The following is a 24,249-nucleotide window of genomic DNA, read 5'->3' on the forward strand; positions in this document are numbered from 1 at the left end:
AGATAATTTGATTATTTCCATGAAAAGAGGATGAGATTTGAAAATCTCTTACAAAATTATTAAAGCTAACATCTTCTGCTAACATGGTTAGAATCAGAGTTTAATTTTTTGTTTGGGTTGTTGGACTCTCTCCAAGCTCAACTTGAAATTAGATATGTTCATACCATCAAGATATGATCTCATGATTAACGGGTTGGCTTCAACTTAAAGCATTGATTTGTTGGACTCTCTCTAAGGTTAATGTGGATAGACGTGAAGTTGGATGTTATATATATGATGTATACATGTTAATGTGTTAACAACCCAATGTTTATGTAAACATTCAATTAGTTAATAACATAATATGATAGTTATGTATACAATACATAATCGGCATATGATACCTACCATTATAGCTAAGAATGACTTATTGGAATCTCTCTAAGGTTGTTCTTATCTATTGTGGATATCAATGACTTATTGGAATCTCTCTAAGGTTATTCTTATCTATAGTGGATATCAACCCATTTGGAGAGAATCTACTATCTCTCGAATTCAAAATAAGGGCTCTTGAATTAGTAATATAAATGAGATCAATTAATGTACGTAAACTATTTACAAATAAATTACAAATTATCTCTCATATATGCTCGATTGTATTTCTAGGCTTAATTGATTGTGTATACCGTGTTTGAATTTGCGCACAATTTTGGACCTAACAAAATAATATTAAGGAAAAATAATTTTCTAAGAAAATACATGTTATTTTCAAAGAATGATACAAAGTTGAAACCATTGAAAACTTCAATATTTCACTTTAACTTCATATAAATTTAATTAAAGGTGATTCCTATCAATAAATAGATTTCACCAAGGATTTTCAAAATGCTTTTAAAATTATTTTTAAAATTATTTTTAAAATTAATTTTCAATCATGATGTATAGGCTAAATGCATATAACTTGCACATTAACTTTTCCCATGATTGGTCAACAAAAAATCAATTACTTTAATAAAACTAAAGCTCATTTGATACATCAAATTGCATTTTGAACTTAGTTCATCATCCTAACATCTCACTTGTGTTTAATGTATCTCAATATACACACAAGTTAATCCTATTGTTCTTGTGAGATATAAAATTAGTTTTTCTCAAAAATTAAGGGATTATACATTTCTATGGCATTCTAGATTTGATTATTCTATCTAAAATATCAAATAATGTCATTTATATCCTTAATTACAATCGATTGAAATAATGCATGTAAATGAGCATGACATACATCAAATGCATAACTTCAAAGAAAAATATATCATAACTTAAATAATCCATGTATGATATGACATAGCTATACCAATTCATATTATTATGACAAGATAAATGTATGAAATAATGTCATGATATGTGATAGGGAACACAAGCATGATAACTATAATAGAGTAAAAATATCTAGATTTGAAATCTTAATATCATAGTCTAATCATTACGACAAATACACAATTTAACATAAGTGGCCCTATCTCCCTCGAATTGCGTCAAAAATCCATATTTGACATACTTTATGATTCTATTCTATTTATGTCAATTTTAATCAATATCAAGGCTTCACTTTTTATTCTATTCTATTTGTGTCAATCTTAATCAATCTCAAGACTTCACTTTTTGTTAGCACACTAGTGTTGCATTCTCAAGATATCACAATACCTTGAAAATACCCTAAAATGTCAATTTCACTATAGTTGCATTAACTATCCTTCCAATTAAAGTTGACACATCCTATACCCATTTAGTGTGAAGAGATCACATTCTTAGGAACCTAATATTTATTAAAGCACCTTGGGTGCACTAGATACTAACTAGGGATAACTTCCCTAGATACCTTCCTAATGACCCTCCTAAATTTCTTAGAAAACTTAGTCATGCTAGCCTCCTCAAAGTTAACACTAGGGATAACCTTCCTGGTAATCTTGACTTGACTCCTAGACTTAGGGTTATTTAGTTCTATAGCTATATGGAACTCTATGGTATGAGGACATGTTCTCTTTAGATGGTTCTTGCTCACCTAAACTTAAGTTTTCTTTTTTGGACCCTTTAATCTTGTTTGTCATTTTCTCTAGGTTCATTTCCAATTTATCAAGTCTTGATCTCAAGACTTGATTTTATTTATCTAAATCATTAATTTTTAATTTTTCATGATTTCTTTTGATATTTCTTTTTCTAGGCATATGTCTAGTCTTCTTAGAATTTTTGCTTAAAACTTTTCTATCCTTAAGTGGAACTGTTTGAGCATAATATGACTTAAAGTTGTCCTTAGAATTCTCATGCTTCCTATTTTCATGATAATTAGCACCAAGATGATAAAATCTATTTCTAACATGCTCATCATGATATAAGGTAATCGCATTATGAATACCTTAGACTTTACCTTAAGAACTCCCCCTAGGTTTGAACTCCCTCCTTTGTTATTGTTTTGATGCCTCCCCCTTGAACTTGACTTTGATAATGTCCTCTTTAGTTACATGTGAAGCACACAATGTGCTCTTTGCTATTTCGCACCAAGGGTTCAATTTTCTTTGTCTTCTCCTTTGTCTTAAGTGACATTTGAACCTTCTTCTTAATTAATTATGGGTATTTACTTTTATAGTGCCTTTTGTTCCTACACTCAAAACATATGATATATTTTTTATCTTTAAGAATTGAAATTGATATACCTTTATAATCAGGGTTCTCTTGACTTATTGTTGTGGCATGATCTTCCTTATTGACTCCAGATGTGAATGATTCATCTTATTTCGATGTCAATGTTTTACCCTCCCCCTCAATCCTTAATGTAGGAGTTTCTTCTATCATACTCCTAGGATGTTAAGCACCTCTCAACTTTCGAATCATCAATTTCTTGTTCCAATAAACCCCCCCCCCCCCCCTCTTTATATTTATCTTCACTTTGCATTGAGGTTGGAACTTCATGAAGCTTAGCCAACTTATTTCATAGTTTCTTTGCATCCTGATATTGACCTATCTGTTGGTGCAAGGAGCACTAATATGTCCTTAGAGTTTCAATATTTGATAATACACCTAGGTTTAATATGTTTGACTAAGGGTTGGTCCAAATAGGATTTAATGTTTGGATGTGAGTAAAGTCTAGTCAGGTCAAGATTGACCAGAAGACTAATAAGAAGTCCTAGTCAATTAGAGGGCAAAAAGAAGTCATAGTTAAGGCTAGGCTGGGAAAGTTATAATTAGAGGCTAGGCAGGAAAAGTCTTAGCTGGAGGTTAAGCAAAGAAAGTTTTGATCTGGAGGATTGGGCAAAGAAGACCTGGTTTAGAGGACTCAGCAAGGAAGTCCTGATCTGGAGGTTTGGGCAAGGAAGTCCTGACTGGTAGTTGGGCAAGAAAAAGTCCAAACAGGTCAAGGATAACCAGATGTTTAGCAGGTGAGAAGTCTACCTATGAAAGTGACTAGTCCTAACTGAAGGTTAGGCGAGAGAAAGTCCAAATAGGATGTTTAGCAGGTGAGAAGTTTACATATGGAAGTGACTAGTCCTAACTGAAGGTTAGACATGGGTAAGCCACTAGATTAGACCTATAGGATAAAGCTTAGGTAAGCATAGTAGGTCAAACAGACTACAAGTACGCTTAGGTTACTTGTTTGTTTGTATGCTGATTTTATAGGGACCAGGAGCTGAAAGCAAGATAGAGGAAGCATGAGAGGAGCAAATAGAAGTAGTCGAACCAAGCTCGGGGTCAACTTAGATCAAACCCGAGTTGACTGGATTCGGGTGCCCGAATGTTACTCCAAGTGCTAAGACAGTCTAGGCGTCCCTTGATGGTCCAAGTGCCCGGATCAAGAAGAATCAGCCTCGATAAAGACCGAGGAGATCGAATCAGATCAGATTAGATCTAGACGCCTGGATCAAAATCCAGGCCCCCAGAAGGGTCTATACATGGAGCCTCAGCATGGAGCATCTTACAATCTTCTAATACTCCAAATCTTTCATCTTGCGGTGCTACTAAACGAGAACATCTTCCAACTTATGCGACCAGGGAAGCTCTAGGAAGGGTGCGCTGCGCTCAAGGACTTCTGGATCTACACGGATGGTTTTATTTGAAGTCTTACTTTTTGCACTTTATCTTTGATTTTATTGGACTGTAAGACGGATTTCTCCGCCTCCCAACAAAGGTCCGAAAAGGAGACCATTAGTAGATAGACACTTTCCATGCATAAGCCTTAGATGTACTAATCCTGGAGGATTAGAAACCAAGTGAATTCGCAAGTCCCTTGTTTCTTTATCTAATCCGCTACTAAGTTCCTATGTTAGTAACGAACGAACGAATGAACGAACGACGAAAGTGTTATTCATCCCCTTCTAGCGCGCCCATCGATCTTACACTAATCTTGCATAATATATCATTAGAAATCAAATTAACTAACATTTTGGTTGCCTTGTCATTTGTCTCTGATTTTTAAAGTTGTTCCTCAATCGATTTCTTTTTCTTGAAGAGTTTTCCTTTGCTATGCATTTGGGCTTTAAATCCTTCCATTAGAATAAACCATTGCTCTATATCCATCTTCAAGAAATACTCCATTCTTAATTTTCAATGGTTAAACCTCTCAATCCAAATGGTGGAGGTACTCGAATGTTGTATCCAAATCCATCTTGGGAATCCATTCCAAAATTCAAGCTCCCATTAGTGTTGACTTCTTCCAGCAGTCTATCGGATGACTTGTTGTTATCAAAAAGCTCAAAGTCACTCCTTCTTCTTTCTCTTCTAGCTTTATGTTCCTTCTAGCGATTAGTCTAATGAGGAATGACCTACTTTGATACCACTTATTAGGACCTGTGCGAGCTAAAAAGGGGGGATGAATAACTCCTATCGCTTCTCATCTTGATCTTATGCTCATCATTAATTGAATGCAGAGCGCAAACCTTGATTTAAATGTGACTCCACATGCACAATTCTGAGATTTTACTTAGTATCTGCCTCCTTGAGGCAACTAGTCCAACAGCCCACTCTGAGTGATCTACCTCCACTATGAACTCCTCCTTTTCAGATACCTTCTGGAGGCGGAGAAGCCTCTCATAAGCTTATTCTTACAAGAACACAATAATATAACAAGAAACGAGAATACAAATACAAATGAAATAAAAAATACCTTTACAAATAAGATCTTACTTTGGATGCTTTCTTGTTGCTTGAATTGTCTCTTGTTGGTCTGAAAATGTAGCAACACTTCATCCTCAAACCTCCAAGAATTGACTTCTTCTCCTTCAAGAGAACCCCTACTTATACGTTGATGTTAGGGTTGATTTTTATCTATCAGTCGACTGATTTGGTCAGCGACCAAATAATAGCTTCTGAACCTTCTAAAATCCTATCTGGTTTTGTTAATTTTTTAAATATTAATCAAATCAATTTGTCAATCAATCGAATTGATTCATTTCTATATGCTTTTGAAATAACACCAGTCGACTGATTACCATGACCAATCAAATCAATTTACTTTTATTTGGTTCTAATCTAAATCAGTTGACTGATACACATAATTATTGAAGTGATTTGAGTAACAAGATACATCTCTGAACAAACTCCATTTTGCATTAAAGATCATCTCGTTCTAATATCCGAGTTAAAAGTTATGACCTTTGAAAGTTTGCTCTATCATTTTTGGACTTCCTTTGCATGACATCTGATCATCCTTGACCTGTCAAGATGTCCTATTGCCTAGCATCTGATCAGCCTTGACCTATGGGGACTTCCTCATTGCTTGACATTCTATCAACCTTGACTTGTTGAAACTTCATCGTTATTTGGCATTTGATCAATCTTGACCTGTTGAAACTTCCTCATTGGCTGACAACCGGTCAAGCTTGACTTTGTCGAGACTTTTTCGTTGCCTAGTATTCAGTTGATCTCAACCTACTAGAACTTCGCTGTTGCCTAACATCCGATCAATCTTGACATGCTAGGACTTCAAATCACTAAGCGTCCAATCAACCTTGACCCACTTGAACTTTCCTGTTGCCAACTTCCCTATTGAACTTTCAATTACCAAGTGTTCAATCAATCTTAACCCACTTAGACTTTCCATCTTATGTCAAGTGTCTAGTCCTTGATAATCCACTGAGACTTTCCATCTCGTACCAAGTGTCTGATCATCTATGATTCACTTGGACTTTTCACCATCAATTATTTGATCAACCGGGACCTACTTGACACCTAACCAACATATTAATTAAACATCAAAATTCAACTCGAGTCAAATCGAGCTTGGTCAACCTTGACCTAAGATCGATTGCACGAACACCAACGTTATTGTTTCTTACTTGTTACTGAATGAAGTTTCTATAATCATAGCAGAGAGTCTTCTGCAGGAGCTCGAGCAACAATTGTAATCTTGTCTCAATAGGGAGAAGAGAGAAAGAGGAGGAATCAACAATTCAATATCATGCCCAATTGAATTTTGACTTGATCCTCTTATACCAACCCATCTTGTAGGGATTATCCATCATAAAGTTCATAACATATTAATAGCTTATTAATGTTAACGAATTAAGTCATTGAATCTACATGTAATCCACATCCAATAACTTAAACCCCCTTCATACAACTTATATTATATCATTTAATGAGATTTGATTCTTAATGGCAATTATGTGCAATATTAATTCTCGTATTAGTCAGACTTAATTCTTCATAAATATTCATAAATTTAGAAGGTCGTCGTAACCAACTCAATTATGTATGGAGACAAATTATCTACATATTCATAAATATGTTTTACAAGAACAAAGAAAAAAAATCTTCTAACCCTCATAATAATGACGAAGTCAAATTGAACTTGGCTACAATAGAGCAGCAACTTCACAAAGTCCTCAATTAAAGAACGACTATGAGACTGAGGAATTGGTTTCTAGTATTGAAAAATGACCAAAACAAATTTAAACCTAATTTGGCCATATACTCTATGTGTCTTAGTAACGCATGCATATATGAAATTAATAGACAACAATATTAATAAGCCAATAAATACAAATTTTAGTAAAATAGATCTAATAGGTGAAATTATTAATAAATATTATAAATTATGATATATTAAAAGTATTTATTTGATGAATGCAAGAGGTTGCTCATACTTTACTTTAGGTGGAGGAGAGCGGCCCGCTCCACAAATAGGAGGGATAATAGGTTTTAGATGAAATTAGGAAGAAATGAATGAAAGAGAAAAGTATATGAGACGAAGGAAGCAAAAAAATTAAAAGAGATTGGCGTATGAGGAAGACGGGAGAGGATGGCCCTCTATAATTGATTGCGGTGACATTATCGATCATATTTAGTCACAAACTATATTATACGTTCTTACAATATACATGTCTGTAAAAATTTCCTATGCTTCCATAAAGTTCCATTATAGATTGCTAGTTTTGCATTATATTTTGATACGAACTTAGCAAATGAATGCTAAGTTTGATCATAAATTATTCGACTGAAATGGAAAAATGATTATTTAGGACAGTTTGATGCATGAAATTTTCGTTAGTGCAAGATCTCAAAGAAGGATAAAATTATATTAAATTTATTAAACACATCTTATTTTATATTTTATAAGAGATTATTTTTACAATTTAAATTCGTGATATCAAAATCATATGACAATAATTTTGTCCTTGTGTCCAGCTCTTCTGCAAAAAGGTGGATCCGCCACCTTAGCGGCCCCACACGGTCGGCCCTATGACCATCTGTGAGGAGGTAAATCGAGAAAGTACAGTTGATTACGACGCAGAAGGGTATTGCCTGCCTTGTGTCCAGCTCCCTTATGAAAAATGACTATTTAATTTTATAAATTGTTTAAAATTTCTAAAGACGGCAATCGAGTGATGATATGTGCTTTTAAACACTAAATGGCAAATAATATCAAATCAATTTATTTATTTTTTAAAAAAAAAGGAAAATCATTTCCTCGAGAATTCACACTCGATAAGACTAAAGATACTCTTCTAAAATCCATTACTAAACCTAAGAAAAAAAAACTCTCGTGTAGTCTCTTTCGATATCCTGTTTTCCACTTTTCTTTGCGCAGATTTTCAAGTATTCAAACTTTCTCCCAAGGTCGCACAGATGTAAGCATGCGTTAGGCCCATTTTTGATTCTCTCATGATGGAGGTACATCAACTCGGAGCAGAGCATCCTGCTGCCCAAAGATATGATAAAACAAGTTAAATCATCACGAACCCTCAATATTCCTCCAATTAAGCTCAGGCCATGTGATGAGGTTTTCAGACACTTTTTTTTTTTTGTTTTCTTGTTCTTTTCCCCTCTACTCGACACATCGCCAAGTCAAGAATCCAATCGCCCTTTTGCTCTGTCTTTATAAACCCTGACTCGGCATTGATTCGTTCACAAACTGGAGCCCATTGAGGCTCGTGCAATGGGCAGCAGAGCCATGCTGGATCCGCTGAGGGTGGGGGGAGTGATAGGGTGACGTGCTGGATGGCTTCAGTGCGAGCGTGAAAATGGAGGTGGTTTATGGGGGGAACAAGCAGTTGCACAATGGGCACGAGTTCATGCCCTCTGCTGTCAGTTTAAAACCCAGAGTGAAGGTCGGAGGGGAGGACATGAGGAATTTCTACACGCTCGTATGCTACTTATATTATTGAAAATATAATGCATTTAGGTTTTTGTTTTACTATCGATCGATTTGCAGATTTTGACAGACCCTGATGCTCCGAGTCCCAGCGACCCCCACCTGAGAGAACACCTGCACTGGTCAGTATATAAATAAGAGTTTCGGTCGTGATTCATTTCTGACTTAGTGAAATGTGGAGCTGTTGTTTCAGGATCGTCACTGATATCCCTGGCACAACCAATGCCTCATTCGGTGAGTTGACTCGTCAATATTGTTTCTTTTGTCTTCTGAAATCGTATCGTATATATGGTTTTTGAAGAACTGCATGCAGGTAGAGAGATAGTGAAGTACGAGGGTTTGAAGCCGTTGATAGATCCACAGGTTCGTCTTTGTGCTGTTCAAGCAGAATACGAGACGAACTCTAGAACTGCAGCTTCTCAATTTACCTTCTCATATATGATCATGGGACCGACCATGTGGAGCCGCTAAAGTGACGAATTTCACCTTTGTAGAAAAAAGAAGGCGAGATAGACAGTGCAGGAGCCGGAGGTGAAAGACCGGTTCAGCACCCAAGTCTTTGCCGACAACAACGCCTTGGGTCTCCCTGTCGCTGCTGTTTACTTCAACGCCCAGAGAGAGACTGCTGCGCGAAGAAGATGAGGAGTAATGTATTATTATTATTATTAATGTCGATGGGATAAACAAACAAAGGTGGGAATTGCGGCATGGTGCATGCTTTTAGCAATACTCAGTCTTTTTTATGAAGTGATCGTGGCAACTTGTATTAATCTTATTGTTGCTTAGTTATGTGCTACTTTATATATAAAAGGAATGTCTGGCTGGAATCATCTGACATGACTTGAATTGCTCTACAAAAATTTATATATATATATATATATATATATATATTAAAAATTAAAATAAGTTAAATGTAGAAATTTAGAAAAAGGATAGCATTTGGGTCCATATATAACAATGGAAAGTCATATACTAGCATTTCTAAAATACTTTTTGGCATATAATAGACGACATTTTATATAACAATGGAAAGTTGTATACTAGCATTTCTAACATACTTTTTGGGATATAATAGACGACATTTTATCAAATATTTTGGATTTTTTGTGCACGTGACTGCCGAGTTCGGAACCGCTTGTTCTTCCATAATTTACATCCGGCGCGAGTCGAAATCATTTTTTTGATCGATGGTGTTGACAAATTAATCGAATTGGATCAACTTTACAGAGAGTGAAATAAAATAAAATAAATTGACGTTGGGTGTCACATCTAGATCCGATCATGATTCAAAATTGATGATGTGATGGTTCTTGATAGGTCGATCCTTAACCTTAATCGTCTAAGATAGTGACAATTCATGATTTGAAATCATTGGTTCGCAGTTTACCACGGTTCGTTACAGTTCAATGTTATTATATTAAAAAAAATTAAAATTATAAATTCATAAAAAAAAATAAATTATACTTATTTAATTAAGTTGCTTATGCATCCTTTAAGGTATAGGGGAATTAAAACCCACACATTTATAATTGAAAAATTAAAATCTGATCGAGATTTTAAAATTAAGAGATAAGAATAAAGAAGATTGATGTGAAAATGATAAAATAAACTCTTTATTTATAGAGTTTAGAGAATAATTAATATTAAATTATAATTATAATTATTGATAAAAAAAATATATTAAATAATCTCAATTATAAAAAATAATAAAAAATATCTTCTCTCTCAATGATCAAAATTATTTTTACTTTTTTTCTCTAACATAAACAAACTATGATAGAGCTAAAAGAAATTATTTACTCTCTAATTTTTTTCAACTATTAATAGCAATAGAGTATAATAGAGTATAAGAAAATTATTCATTAGTTATTAAAAAATTAACTAATACATACAAAAATAAATATTTGTAGTCTAATTTGGTTAGGATACTTAGCTCTCATTTGGGAGATCTTAGTTTGAGTATCAATTATGGATTTTTTAAAAATAAATTTTCATATAATGATAACTATAAAAAAAACCAATGAACTGCGGTTCAATGGTTAGTTGCTGGTTAACTAGGTTTGTGAACCTTAACTAGTCCGACACCCTACCAGATTAGGTTGATTACGATTCTGGCTCGACAACCCGTCAACGGGTACAGTTGACAGGATTACGGGTTCGAGTCAAGTCTGGTTCAAACCCCTCCCGAGTTTAACCTATCTTACATAATATATCATTAGAAATCAAATTAACTAACATTTTGCTTACCTTGTCATTTGTCTCCAATTTTTGAAGTTGTTCCTAGATCCATTTCTTTTTCTTAAGGAGTTTTCCTATGCTATGCATTGGGGCTTCAAATTCTTTCATTAGAACAAACCATTGTTCTATGTCCATCTTCAAGAAATACTCCATTCTTAATTTTCAATGATCAAAACTTCGATATAAATGGTGGAGGTACTTAAATGTCGTATCCGAATCCATCTTGGGAATCCATTCTAAAATTCAAACTCCCATTAGTATTGACTTCTTCCACCTGTTAATCGGATGATTTATTGCTATCAAAGAGCTCAAACTCACACCTTATTTTTCCTCTAGATTTGTTTTCCTTCCTACAGTTAGTCCAATGAGGAGTGACCTACTTTGATATTGCTTATTAGGACCTATGCAAGCTAGAGTCGGAGGGGGGTGAATAACTTCGATTGCTTCTCATCTTGATCTTATGTTCATCATTTGAATGCGGAGCACAAACCTTAATTCAAATGTGACTCCACATGCACAACTCTAAGATTTTACTTGGTATCTGCCTCCTTGAGGCAACTAATCCAATAGTCCACTCTGAGCGATCTACCTCCATTATGAACTCCTCCTTTTTGAATACCTTCTGGAGGCAGAGAAGTCTCTTATAAGCTTGTTCTTATAAGAACACAATAATAAGACAAGAAAAGAGAATACAAATACAAATGAAAGAAGAAACACCTTTACAAATTGATCTTATCTTGGATACTTTCTTGTTGCTTGAAATAGTCTCTCGTTGGTCTGAAAATGCAGCAACACTTCATCCTCAAACCCCTAAGAACTAGCTTCTTCTCCTTCAAGAGAAAACCTACTTATACAGTTGTTGTTAGGGTTGATTTTTGCCTATCGGTTGACTGATTTGGTCAGCAACCAAATTATAGCTTCTGAACCTTCCAAAATCCTATCTGATTTTATCAATTCCCCAAATATTAATCAAATCAAATTTTCAATCAGTCGAATCGATTCATTTCTGTACGCTTTTAAAACAATATCAGTCGACTGATTATCTTGACCAGTCGAATTGATTTTTTTATTCATTTCTAATATAAAGCAGTTAACTGATATACATAATTAATTGAATTGATTTGAGTAACAAGATACATCTTTAAACAAGCTCCATTTTGCATCAAATAACGTCTTGTTCATATATCTGAGTTAAAAGTTATGTCCTTTAAAATTTTGCTCTATCATTTCCGGACTTTCTTTGCATGACGACATTCGATCATCCTTGACCTGTCAAGACATCTCATTGCCTAGCATCTGGTCAGCCTTGACCTGTGGAGACTTCCTCATTGCCTGACATCTGTCAATCTTAACTTGTTGAGACTTCATCATTGTTTGACATTCGATCAAACTTTGTTGATGCAGTTTTGTCCCGATTGTTGTTTTGATGTTGACACAGATTTAAGTTTAGTTTAATTGGATAAGAATTAAGTTCAATATTTTCAGATTGACCGATACCGGATGGAATCGGAGAGGGCTCGGTAGCTCGTTCTCCGGACTAGGTCAGAGAGGGCTCGGTAGCTCGTTCTCTGGACCGGATTGAGTCGGAGAGGGCTCGGTAGCTCGTTCTCCGGATTAGGTCAGAGAGGGCTCGGTAGCTCGTTCTCTGGACCGGATTGAGTCGGAGAGGGCTCGGTAGCTCGTTCTCCAGATTAGGTCAGAGAGGGCTCGGTAGCTCGTCCTCTGGACCGGATTGAGCCGGAGAGGGCTCGGTAGCTCGTTCTCCGAATTAGGTCAGAGAGGGCTCGGTAGCTCGTTCTCTAGACCGGATGAAGTCGGAGAGGGCTCGATAGCTCGTTCTCCAGATTAGGTCAGAGAGGACTCGGTAGCTCGTTCTCTATACCGGACTATGGTCGGAGAAGGCATGGTAGCCTGTCTTCGGACCGGATCATTATCAGAGGAGGCTTGAGAGTTGTTCTCTGATTACGTGATCCGATGCGGTTGGCTCGGGTGAGACCCAAGTTAACCTGATCAAGTCTTGATTTAGGGTTTAATGTTTAGCTTGGTTTAATCGATCAGTGAATCGATTAACCAAGGGTAAGTTGGTTAATCGATCAGGTGATCATTTGATCAACCTTGATCTACAAGGATTTCAAATCACCAAGTGTCAGATCAACCTTGATCCACTTAGACTTCTCTCTTGCCAACTTTTCTATTGGACTTTCGATCACCAAGTGTCCTATCGACCTTGGCCCACTTAGACTTTTCTATTTCATGCCAAGTGTCTGATCCTCCATGACTCATTTGGACTTCCTGTCTTGTGCCAAGTGTCTGATCCTCCATTATCCATGATGTTGATTGCACCAACACATATCTTAAACGGATACTATTATTTCAGAGATTGGATACATTGATAACTCTGTAAAAGATTGCTCATACTCATTGGCACAGGTATGCACACATAAAACTCTAATTTTTTCAAGTCCTTAATCTTCGTCCTCACATAAAATTCTAAATTGAACGTCGGAGTGACTTGTTGGGATCCACCCCCAACGCTATTCTAACTCTCTTTTGGAGTACTTTTCAAGTCTCTTCATCCTTTCTGATGACTATCTTTGGGAGCGTACGCGTTAGTCCTTTCGTTGACCAATAACTTGATCATCTATAATATTTGGTCGGAACATTGATGTCAACTAAGGATTACTCGTGTGTTATATACAAATCATATGTATCCCAAGTAGAATATTGTTGAATTTTATCACGCTATTCGATGGACTTATATGTTGTTTACACCACATGGATTTATGTCATTGCGGATACAAACTCATTAAGTGATCTAATTAATGGTTATTGAGAGTTTGTGTTTTTGGATGTAAGTTTAGAATCTATTAACTTGTTCTGTTATTAATGATAAACTGATAACAGAATCAGATACATTGCTATATATAAGACATGGTTCCGTATGATAGGGCATCTGATTATTCTGATGAGTTTTGCAGGTGAAGTTTGAATTGGTTTGAATTGGGATAAAGAACCAGAATAGTCAAGTGATGGCTTTCTATTCTTACAGTATTGTCGAGCTTGAATTGGTTTTCAGGTAAAAGACAACGGCGCTCTGAGCTGCACAGGGGATTGATCAGGTTGATCAGTGAGGGGCTGAGAGGAGCGTGGAGCTGGTAAGCTCAGGTGGCTCAGCAAGGCTCAGTGCAGTGAACTCAGAGAACGTTGAACAACAAGAGGCTAAAAGGAAGAGATGGAGGAGAAGAGAACTCTCCCGGAATTCAAACCCTAGCTGTGTGCTTGTGCTTGCTTGTGGTGTTCTCTGCTTGCTCGTGTGCTCTTCCTTGAAGCTTTTGGCCTGTGGTGGTGCTGTGCTTTGCTCTCGGGAGCTGTTGAGGTTTTGATCCATTTTGAGGCTGTGCTGTAAGGTTTTGTTTTTGTTTGCCTCAATCTCAGTTTCCCTTCTATAATCTCTGTGCTTAATACATATATTTGTGAGATTGGTTGTGGAGAGGTCACTCCACCGAGAAGGAGATTCATATAGCCGGATTCATCTGGGGTTTGATCTACCGAAGATCAAGGGATCGTCCACCTTACGGACACGCCGAGGAGTAGGGGCAAGTTATCCCCGAACCTCGTATATTTTGTGTCTCCTTGATCTCATTTTGTTAGATATATTCCGCTGTGCACTAACGTTTTTGTAGGAGAAAATCGTTTTTCGAAAGGAGGTTATTCACTCCCCCCCTCTCTAGCCATCTCCGATCTTCAACAATCTTGACCTATTAGAACTTTCTCGTTGCTTGACATCAGATCAACCTTGACTTGCTGAGACTTCTTCATTGCCTAATATTCTGTTAACCTCAACCTACCAAGACTTCGTTGTTATCTAACATCCGATCAACCTTGACATGCCAGGACTTCAAATCACTAAGTGTATAGTCAACCTTGACTCACTTGAACTTTCCTCTTGCTAACTTCTCTATTAGACTTCTGATATCCAAGTGTTCGATCAACCTTGACCCACTTAGACTTTTCATCTCGCGCCAAGTGTTTGGTCTTGCATAATTCACTTGGACTTCTCGTCTCATACTAAGTGTTTGATCTTCCATGATTCATTTGGACTTTCTACTATCAAATATTTGGTCAACCTGGACCTAATCGATCTTGATCAACCTTGACCTAAGGTCGATTGCACAAACACCAACGTCATTGTTTCTTACTTGTTGCTAAACAGAGTTCCTACAATCATAGCGGAGAGTCTTCTGCAGGATCTCTGGCAACAATTGTAGTCTTGTCTCAATGGGGGAGAAGAGAGAAAGAAGAGGAGTCAACAATTCACTTCCATGCCCAATTGAATTTTAACTTTATCCTCTTATACCAACCCATCCTGTAGGGATTATCCATCGTAAAGTTCATAAGATATTAACAACTCATTAATATTAACAGATTGAATTATCGAATCTATGCAATCCACATTTATTAACTTAAATCTCCTTCATACAACTTGTATTATATCATTTAATAAGATTTAATTCTTAATGGAAATTATGTGCAATATTAATTCACGTATTAGTCCACCAAATGATACTTAATTCTTCATAAATATCCATAAAATTTATGTATTAATAAATCAATATATATGCCAATCCAAGCATATTTAATAGCCAACACAATATTAATTATCCACATATTCATAAATATGTTTTACCAGAACAAAGAAAAAAATCTTCGAGCTCTCGTAATAATGACGAAGTCAAATTGAACTTGGCTACAATGGAGCAGCAACTTCACAAAGTCATCAATTAAAGAACGACTATGAGACTGAGGAATTGGTTTCTAATATTGAAAAATGACCAAAACAAATTTAAACTTAATTTGGCCATACTCTATGTGTCTTAGTAACGCATGCATATATGAAATTAATAGACAATAATATTAATAAGTCAATAAATACAAATTTGAGTAAAATGGATCTAATATGTGAAATTATTAATAAATATTATAATTTATGATATATTAAAATTATTTATTTGATGAAAGCAAGAGGTTGCTCATACTTTACTTTAGGTGGAGGAGAGCCGCGAGCTCCAAAACTAGGAGGGATACTAGGCTCTAGATGAAAGAGGAATATGAGTCGATCAAAAATTAGGAAGAAATGAATCAAAGACGAAAGTATATGAGACGGAGGAAGCAAAAAACTAAAAGAGATTGGCGTATAAGGAAGACGGCTATAATTGATTGCGATGACAATTATCGATCAAATTTAGTCACAACAACTATATTATACGTTCTTACAATATACATGTCTGTAAAATTTTTCTATGCTTCCATTACAGATTTCTAGTTTTGCATTATATTGTGATACGAACTTAGCAAATCAATGCTAAGTTCATATTTGATTATTTAGGGGCATGGAATTTTCGTTAGTGTAGATCATATTTGATTTATTCAACACAATCTTATCTTGTATTTTATAAGAGACTATTTCCGTAATTTAAATCCGTGATATTAAAGTCATAATTTTATTGCCAAACTCCTTATGAGAAATAACTATTTAATTTTTAAATTGATAAAAATTTCTAAAGACCACAATCGAGTCAGAGCATCTTTATACCATGAATGTGCTTTTAAACCTTAAATGGCAAATAATATGATATTGATTTGTTTTTTTATAAAAAAAAAAGGAAAATCATTTCCTCGAGGACCCACACTCGATAAGACTAAAGATACCCTTCTACAAGCCTCTAGCATAGGTGAGTTGATTACGACGCAGCAGACTTGCAGAAGAGGACAAGGGTTCGAATCCTGGCGAAGCCAGGCAATACCCTCCTGCGTCGTAACCAACTGCACTTTCTCGATTTACCTCCTCACAGATGGTCGTGGGGCCGACCGTATGAGACCGCTAAGGTGACGGATCCACCTATTTGCAGAAAAGATACCCTTCTACAATCCATTACTAAAGCTAAGAAAAACAACCTCCTCTCCTGAAGTCTCTCTTTGGATACTGTTTTTCACTTTTCTTTGCGAACATTTTCAATAATTCAAACTTTCTCCCAAGATCGCACAGATGTAAGCATGCGTTAGGCCCATTTTTTGATTCTCTCGTGATGGACGTACATCAAATCGAATCAGAGCATCCTACTGCCCAAAGATATCATAAAAAAAGTTAAATCATCACGAACCCTCAATATTCCTCCAAGCTCAGGCCACGTGATGAAACTCTTTATTTATTTATTATTATTATTTTTTTTGTTTTCTTGTTCTTTTCCCCTCTACTCGACACATGGCCAAGTCAAGAATCCAATCCCCCTTTTGCTCTGTCTTTATAAACCCTGACTCGATCGGCATTGATTCATTCACAAATTAACTGGAACCCGTTGAGGCTTGTGCAATGGGCAGCAGGGCCATGCTGGATCCGCTGAGGTTGGGGGGAGTGATAGGGGACGTGCTGGATGGCTTCAGTGCGAGCGTGAAAATGGAGGTGGTTTATGGGGGGAACAAGCAGGTGCACAATGGGCACGAGTTCATGCCCTCTGCTGTCAGTTTAAAACCCAGAGTGGAGGTCGGAGGGGAGGACATGAGGAATTTCTACACGCTCGTATGCTAGCTACTTATATTATTGAAAATATAATGCATTTAGGTTTTTTTTTACTATCGATCGATTTGCAGATTTTGACAGATCCTGATGCTCCGAGTCCCAGCGACCCCCACCTGAGAGAACACCTGCACTGGTCAGTATATAAATAAGAGTGTCGGTCGTGATTCATTTCTGACTTAGTGAAATGTGGAGCTGTTGTTTCAGGATCGTCACTGATATCCCTGGCACAACCAATGCCTCATTCGGTGAGTGGACTCGTCAATATTGTTTCTTTTGTCTTCTGAAATCGTATCGTATATATATATGGTTTGTGAAGAACTGCATCCAGGTAGAGAGATAGTGAAGTACGAGGGCCCGAAGCCGTTGATGGGCATTCACAGGTTCGTCTTCGTGCTGTTCAAGCAGCAGGCGAGGCAGACTGTGCAGGAGCCTGAGGCGAGAGACCGGTTCAGCACCCGAGCCTTTGCCGACGACAACGCCCTGGGTCTCCCCGTCGCCGCCGTTTACTTCAACGCCCAGAGAGAGACTGCTGCGCGAAGAAGATGAAGAGTAATATTATTATTATTATTATTATTATTATTATTATTATTATTAATGTCGATAGAATGAACAAATAAATGTGGGAATTGCGGCATGGTGCATGCTTTTATCGTGGAATTACTTGGCATGACTTGTATTAATCATGATATGTTGCGCGTCTGCATGTGCGTACAACGCCCTCGACAGAAGATTTAGAGCATCCGTAAGTGTTGTGAATGTTTGGAACAAGAATAATATCATTTTATAATTATTTCTTATTTTTTATTTATGATTAAATTATTTATAATTTTACCTTTATGATTTACAAATTGGTTATAGTATTAAATATAAAATAATTTTTAAAATTAAAAATATTTAGTTGCTCACGGGATACACAAGATAATAATCCGACACACTCTTATGAGCACCTAAATTTTTGTATTTTAAATTTTTTTTCTTAATACTATAACTTAATTCCTAAATTTTAAAAGGAAAATCTTAAATGGTTTAACTTATGAAAAAAAATAATAATAAATAATAAAAAATATTACTGTTCTTATTCTAGACATTCGAAAGTGATCCGAATACTCAGACTCTTCTGTTGTTCACCGCACGCACATAAACATAAACAGGTACGTAGAATATCAAAATTATATATATATATATATATATATATATATATATATATATATATATATATATATATATATATGAATGATCTCCTGAGCGACTGGTGCTGCGCGTGACCCCGTGAGCGTCATCCTCGACCCACCACCGCTGCCGCCGCCCTCGCCGTGTCATCCAGTCACTGCCGCCCGCCAGGTCGGGCGTGATCGACGCGCCACTGGCCGGCGTGTCCGCCAACGTCGGATTCCGATCGGATTATGGTCGGAATTCTGCATAATTTGGTCAAAAATCGTGCGAGCCACTACCGGTCGCGTTTCTGACCAAATCACGATCGATTTTCGGCCAAAACACGGTCAGTTTCCGGCCAAAACGCGGTCAGTTTCCGGTCAAAACGTGATCGACAGTGGCTTGTGTAGTTTTCGATCAAATTACGTCAGATTCTGACCACAATCCCGTCGGAATTCAACGTCGGCCGACGCATCGACGAGCGACATGTCGATCACGCTCGGTCCGGTGGTGGTCGGACTGTGAGTCGCGGGCAAAACACTGTGCATTCTCATATTTGGACGGTCAGATCTACATATGATCTGTGATGGACGATGAATCAGACGACGCTCATAGGCTCGCACGAAAGAGGCGCTCAGAGATCATATTATATATATATATATATATATATATATATATTAAAAGTCAAAATCAGTTAAATGTACAAATTTAGAAAAAGGATGGCATTTGGGTCCATGTATAACAATGGAAAGTCATATACAATACTTGTTTTTCTAACATACTTTTTAGGGTAAAATAGATGACATCTTATCAAATGTTTCGAGTTTTTTTGTTCACGTGACTATCAAGTCCGGAACCATTTGGCTTTCCTAATTTAGGAGATGTATGGGGAGTGAAGCTAGCAGAACCATACACTCGGCGCAAGTTGAAATCATTTTTTTTTATCGATGGTGTTGACAAATTAATCAAATTGGATCAACTTTACAGAGCTTGAAATTAAATAAAATAAAAATAAAAATAAATTGAATTTTTAAAATATTTTTATATTAAAAAAATAAATTTATAAAAAATAAAAAAATAAAATTATAAAAATAAAAAAATAATTTATACTTATTTAAATTATTTAAGTATCTCTTAAGAATATGAGAATCAAGCTTATATATATAATTAAAGAATTGAAGTTGAATGCAAACCAGATAGATTTCAGAATTGAGAGATGAGAATAGAGAAAATGATGTGAAAATGATGAAATGAATTTTTTATTTATAAAGTTTGAAGAATAACTACTACTAAATTATAACCATTGATCCAAAAATATTAAATAATTTCAATCGTAAAAATAATAATAATAAACCTCCTCTGAAAAAATTATTTACTCTCTAATTCTTTTCCAACTATTAATAAATAGCAACATAGTATAAGAAAATTATTAATTAATTATTAAATAATTAACTAATATATAAAAATAAATATTTGCAATCCAATTGGTTAGGATACTTAGTTTTTGTTTGGGAGATCCAAGTTTGAGTCTTAGTTATAGATTCCTCGAGTTCGAATCTTAGTTATGGAACTTTTTAAAATAAATTTTTATATGACAACAACTAAAAAAAAACATCGGACTGCAATTCGATAATTAACCAGGTCTGTGAATCGTAACCGACACAACACCCTATCATATAGGCCGGTTACGATTTTGGCCCAACAATCGATCAATGAGTACCCATTGACCCAATTACGAGTTCGAGTTGGATCTGGTTCAAACCTGACTTGAGGTCAGGTTCGGAATGCGAGCTCGGACCACCCAACATTTTATTTTATTTTATTTTACATAGAGTGAAATTGAGTAGAGGCTAGGTGGCTTGTGGATTAAGTTTGACTATGCAAAAGAGGTGAGTAGCACTAGGGTTGTGTCAGACATAATCACAATCTAACAATTAATTGTTGGGAATTTTTCAATAAGGTGGATTTAACTATTTTGGGTCGATCAATGAACTTATCAATAAGTCGAGTGGGTTGAGTTGGATGAGTGCTTGAGCTAGCTAAATGTCAGGTGGGCAGAGATGCCAAATGCCCAAGCTAACTGAATGCTCGAGTTGCACAGTGTTGAGTAGGAAGATTGATCGATTGTCGAATGTCAATTGTCGAGGAAGATGTTAAATGTAGTTGTCTTAAAATAAATTCATTTCCTTCAATGGTGCTTAGAGGTTTCATTGGACATCTGTTCCCCAGGATATAATGGCTCGATCATGTTCACAATCAAGCACTAGTTACATGGTGAACTAAGTAGGTGCTCGAATGCTATCATCGGGAAGCAAAGGAAAAGTTGTTGAGTAAGCCTACTCGGTAGGAAGGTGGAGAATGTGGGGGGATGATATTGGATGGAATTCACTTTGTGATCTATACACTCTACTATTTGCCCCTTTTTTTGCTCAAGGTAGGAGCCTTCTTTTATAGGCTTCGAACCTTGGTAGCATTGACTTGAAACACCAGTAGTTGGCCATCAATGGTTACTAGTTACCGTCAAGGTAGTTACAGGTCAATCCTTAACATCATTTTAACCATTTTAGGTTAACCATTAATGTGTCCGTCACACACTTGAACAGACAGGAAAAATTAAATAGTCCATGTGGTAAAACGTTGGCTGATCTACTTGGATAATTTTTGCCCCAATTGATCCAACATTCAATGTGCATAGGTCGCGCTCACAAATGAGTCAACTAGATTTAGTGCAATCTAGATGTGGGTGCGCATGTGAGATAGAGCCTCTCACCCATACATGTTCACAACATCAAAAGTTGTAATTCAATATAAACCAACCATGTGCAGGATCTAGGGAATCGATAAAGGGGAGTGAATTAATATCAATTGCCTCTTTCTCATTTTTATCATTCGTTCATTCTTTCTACAAAGTTAGTCATTGCAGTGGAAATATACAAAAGAAGAACAAGACAAAGGACAAGGAGCATGTTGGTGCAAGGTGCACTAAGATCTTGCCTAGAGTTTCGATGTTTGACAATACACCTAAATCTGGTCAGTTTGACCAAGAGTTGATCCAAATAGGACTTGATGTTTGGATGTGTAGAAGTGAGCAAGAAGACCTAGTCGGTTAGACTAGGCAGTGGAAGTCCTGATCTGGACGATTGGGCAAGGAAAGTCCTGGTGAGTGAAGCTGGGCAAGGGAAAACCCTAGTTGTAGGCTAGGCAAAGGGAAGTCCTGATTTGGAGGATCAAGCGGAAGTCTTGGCAGAGTCAAGTGCACCAGGTGAAGTCTAGGCTGGTCTAGGTGACCGAGTCGCAGCAGAAGTCTGGACTGGTCTAGGTGACCGAGTCGCAGCAGAAGTCTGGGCTGGTCTAGGTGACCGAGTCGCAACAGAAGTCTGGGCTGGTTAGAGAGAACCGAACCGCAACAAAAATCCTGGGGGGCGAGGACAGAGCCGAGCACAAGTCAAACAAGTCTGGAGGACTTGGTTGGCATGAATTCTCCAGAATGGAGTGGGTTACACTAACCCAAGATTTCGATAGAAATATGAAGTTAGACCCACTAGGTAAGACTTTAGGTTGTTTTGTTTACTTGTTTGTATGCTTGTCTTGTAGGAACCAGGAGCTGGAAGCAAGAGGGAAAAGCAGAGGTGAAGCAAGCAAAGTCAACTCAAAGTCAAGCTCAAAGTCAACTCTAATCAAACCTGAGTTGAGTCGACTCAACCAGAGACTTGAGTCAACTCGGCAGTGGAGTCGACTCAGATAAGGTTTTGAGTCGACTCAGGCTGACGCAGAGTCAAGACTTATCGTAGTTGATGCCACATCAACTGGAGTCGACTCAGAAGTTAATTGAAGTCGATTCAGACAGGATAACGGGCGGAAGCGATAAAAGTTGATCTGCCACATCAGCTGGAGTCGACTCAGATGGACATCTGAGTCGACTCAGGACCAGTATATAAGGAGGCCTCGACCAGCAGCTGAAAATACATTGATATGTCCGCCTTTCCGACAAGAGCCGCTACTGAACGCGAACGGAGCCAAGTTCTCGCAATCGGAGAAGATCCAGGAGGAGTGCGCGACGCTCAGGACTTCCAAATCGGCGACCGAGATTAATGAACGAAAATAAAAAAAGTGACACGCGCTATTCACCCCCTCTAGCGCGTACATCGATCCTACAATTGGTATCAGAGCCGGTGCGCTCTTGATTGGACTAACCGCCAAGGGAGCAAGACGGCAAAGATAGAGGGGGAGAAAGGTATGTGTTTAAAAGTTCATTTTAAAAATTATATAATATGTTTTAAGTGCAGAGAGAGAGGGCATTTTAAAAATAAGTGTCCTACTCGAAAGACTCGAACGGCACCACCGGCGGCAAAGGAGCAACCGATGCCAGGAGCCCGGAGAAACAAAGAGCACATCCAGTGTTTCAAGTGCCAAAAACGCGACCACTACAAGAATCGGTGCCCGGAGAGGAAGACGACGAAAAAAGCAGAATTAGGGGAAGCGATTCCGGTAAGTAATTTAATTTACGAAAATACCACTAGGATGCATGATCATGCTAGATTTAGTGTTTCTATAAAATTAGATAATTTTTCTATAAATTTAGAAAATTTAAAAAAAATTAATTTGAACAAATTAAATTTGGATAAGTTAAGAAATTCTAATTTAGAAAATTTAGATAATTTGACAAATTCAAATTTGAAAAAGTCACACTTGGATAAATTAGAAAATTTAAATTTAAATAAAAATTTGACTAATTCAAATTTGAATAATTCAAATCTGAAAAATTCAAACCTAGATAAGATAGATTTATCTAATTCAAATTTGAAAAAGTCAAACTCGACAAAATTAGAAAATTTAAATAATTTGACTAAATCAAATTTGAATAATTCAAATTTAAAAAAGTTAGATAATAATTTAAATAATTCAAATTGGAATAATTCTAAATTAAATAAATTGAAAAATTTAAATGTAGATCCTAAAAATAGGGAAAAATTATCTAATCTTAATAAATTAATTAAAAATTCTGAATTAAATAATAATTTAACTAATTCAAATGTTACCAATTCAACTATTAATAATTTGAATTTAATTAATTTAGATTTAAACGAAAAATTAGAACAAGTCTTTAACTCTTTCAACCAATATAAGGATTTAGTTGAAGATTCAACTTTAGATAATTTTATAATTTCAAAAATTAATTCAATTTCATCAAATAATTCAAAATTTAAAAGTCAAGAAAAGTTATTTTCAATAATAAGTAGTTTAAGTAAGAAACTAGCTAAGTCCGAAGACTTGGCTGAATCGCTCCAAGAGAAGATGGGACTTCTCAAGGAGAAAGTCAAATAAAAATAAATTAAATTAAAATAAAATTAAAATTAAATTAAATTAAAATTAAATAAATAAAATTAAATTAAATTAAATTAAAATTAAATTAAAATAAAATTAAATTAAATTAAAATTAAATTAAAATTAAAATTAAATTAAAATTAAATTAAGTTAAATTAAATTAAAGGATAAATAATATCCCTTAATTATAGCAATTAAACTAACAAGATCATACTAAAACTATACTTAGTTTTTAATCAGATTTAAATCCTAAGTGGATTAAACCCAATTCAAAACAACCCCACCAAACCTAACCTAAGGTCTGATCAATCCAACAAAAACATAAACAACTCCA

At 36.0% G+C, this 24,249-nt stretch overlaps 1 protein-coding gene and 1 pseudogene across 1 annotated transcript; both read left to right on the forward strand.

Annotated features, from left to right (window-relative positions):
• Positions 1-8,407: 8,407 nt before the first annotated feature.
• Positions 8,408-9,265, forward strand: LOC141846073 (CEN-like protein 1; annotated as a pseudogene).
• Positions 9,266-17,222: 7,957 nt separating this feature from the next.
• Positions 17,223-17,984, forward strand: LOC141845997 (CEN-like protein 1). Its single transcript, XM_074733977.1, has 4 exons — positions 17,223-17,438; positions 17,510-17,571; positions 17,643-17,683; positions 17,767-17,984. Exons 1-4 carry the CDS (start codon positions 17,232-17,234, stop codon positions 17,982-17,984), a joined length of 528 nt encoding a protein of 175 aa, XP_074590078.1. The 5' UTR covers positions 17,223-17,231.
• The last annotated feature ends 6,265 nt before the right edge of the window (positions 17,985-24,249 follow it).

Source organism: Curcuma longa, chromosome 15 (genome assembly GCF_044706935.1).
Source record: "Curcuma longa cultivar G26 ecotype Majalengka, Jawa Barat chromosome 15, ITB_CL_G26_1.1, whole genome shotgun sequence".
Taxonomy (NCBI): Eukaryota; Viridiplantae; Streptophyta; class Magnoliopsida; order Zingiberales; family Zingiberaceae; genus Curcuma; species Curcuma longa.